The sequence below is a fragment of the Capsicum annuum genome, unplaced genomic scaffold (assembly GCF_002878395.1).
Source record: "Capsicum annuum cultivar UCD-10X-F1 unplaced genomic scaffold, UCD10Xv1.1 ctg69272, whole genome shotgun sequence".
Taxonomy (NCBI): domain Eukaryota; kingdom Viridiplantae; phylum Streptophyta; class Magnoliopsida; order Solanales; family Solanaceae; genus Capsicum; species Capsicum annuum.
In genome coordinates, this window is record NW_025878891.1 from 1 (window position 1) to 1,466 (window position 1,466).

General features: G+C 43.2%; 1 protein-coding gene across 1 annotated transcript; it reads left to right on the forward strand.

The window, feature by feature from the left end:
- Nucleotides 1–4: 4 nt before the first annotated feature.
- On the forward strand, nt 5–1,460 carry LOC124894081 (protein transport protein SEC16A homolog; the record flags this gene model as incomplete). The annotated part of the gene is made up of 2 exons (XM_047404834.1): nt 5–1,057; nt 1,155–1,460. Coding segments are annotated over 2 exons (1,359 nt in total), but the record flags the coding sequence as incomplete, so codon positions are not given.
- Nucleotides 1,461–1,466: the final 6 nt, after the last annotated feature.

Sequence of the window (1,466 nt, forward strand, 5' to 3'; positions counted from 1 at the left end):
GTGGTATCAGGTGGATGGTTATGAATCGGGAGGTAATGTACAAGGAAGTACTGATTCGAATTTGGTTAATGATGGAATGGCAGAGGTTTCGTACCTACAGAATACCGCTCAGTCTGTTTCTGGTACCATGGCTGAGAGTGGTACGACTGAGAGTGTAACTAATTGGAATCAGGTTTCACATGTAAACGATGCTGCTAATGAGAATGTGGCGAATTGGAATCAGGCTTCGCAGGCGAGTGACAATAGTGGTGCTGTGACTGATTGGAATCAAGCCTCGCAACTTAATAATGGGTATCCGTCACATATGATTTTTGATCCTCAGTACCCTGGTTGGTATTATGATACAATTGCACTTGAATGGAGGTCTCTGGAGAGCTACCCACCACCTGTACAATCTACTGTTCAAGGTGAGAGCCAGTTGGATCAGAATGTTTTGGCTTCACAGCAGACTTTCTCTGACAGCAATGATAAACAGAATTACGGTGCATACGGGCACAATGACAGTAGTAGATTCCAAGGGTTTAGCAGCGGCGGAGGAGATTACAACTGGTCTGGCTCTTCTGGTAATTACAATCAGCATCAGCATAGCTCGAATATATCACAAAATGAAAATGTTGCATGGAGTAGCCCTATGGCAGAATATAAGGGGAACCAGCAATTAGAGAACAACTACAACCAAGATTTTTCTGCAAGCAGCCATGTTAATAAGCAAATGTCTAATCATTATGAGGGAACGGTTCCATACAATGCAAACGCAATTCAAAGTCAAAATGACCAACGTTTTTATTCTGGTGGGGGTTTCGGTCAGCAATTTAGTCAGCCAGCACTCCAGCAACACGAGCAGAAGCATGCTTCAAGTGATTATTATGGGAGTCAGACAACAGTTAATTATTCCCAGCAAGCATTTCAGAGTAGCCAGCAGTTTGCTCATGCTCCCGCTGCAGGAAAATCATCTGCTGGCCGTCCACCACATGCTTTGGTCAATTTTGGTTTTGGTGGAAAACTGATTGTGATGAAAGATCATAGTTCTTTTGGGAACCCATCCTTTGGAAGTCAGGTTTGTGTCAAAATTGTTTCTTTTTTGTCTTTCTGTGACATTTTGGTTCGGTGTACTCGTACTAATGATTGGAAGTATTTGTGCATGGTGGGTAAAGAATCATGTAGGAGGGTCGATATCCGTGCTCAATTTGATGGATGTTTTCTCTGAGAGAGTTGACAGTTCAAGTCTTGCAATGGGGGCATGCGACTATACCCGAGCTCTGTGCCGACAAACATTCCCTGGTCCTCTAGTTGGTGGAAGTCCTAGTATCAAGGAGTTCAATAAATGGATTGATGAGAGGATTGCAAACGGTGAATCTCCTGACATGGATTACAGGAAAGGCGAAGTTTTGAGGTTGCTTCTGTCATTGCTAAAAATAGCATGCCAATATTATGGGAAACTTCGTTCTCCTTTTGGTACTGAGGCT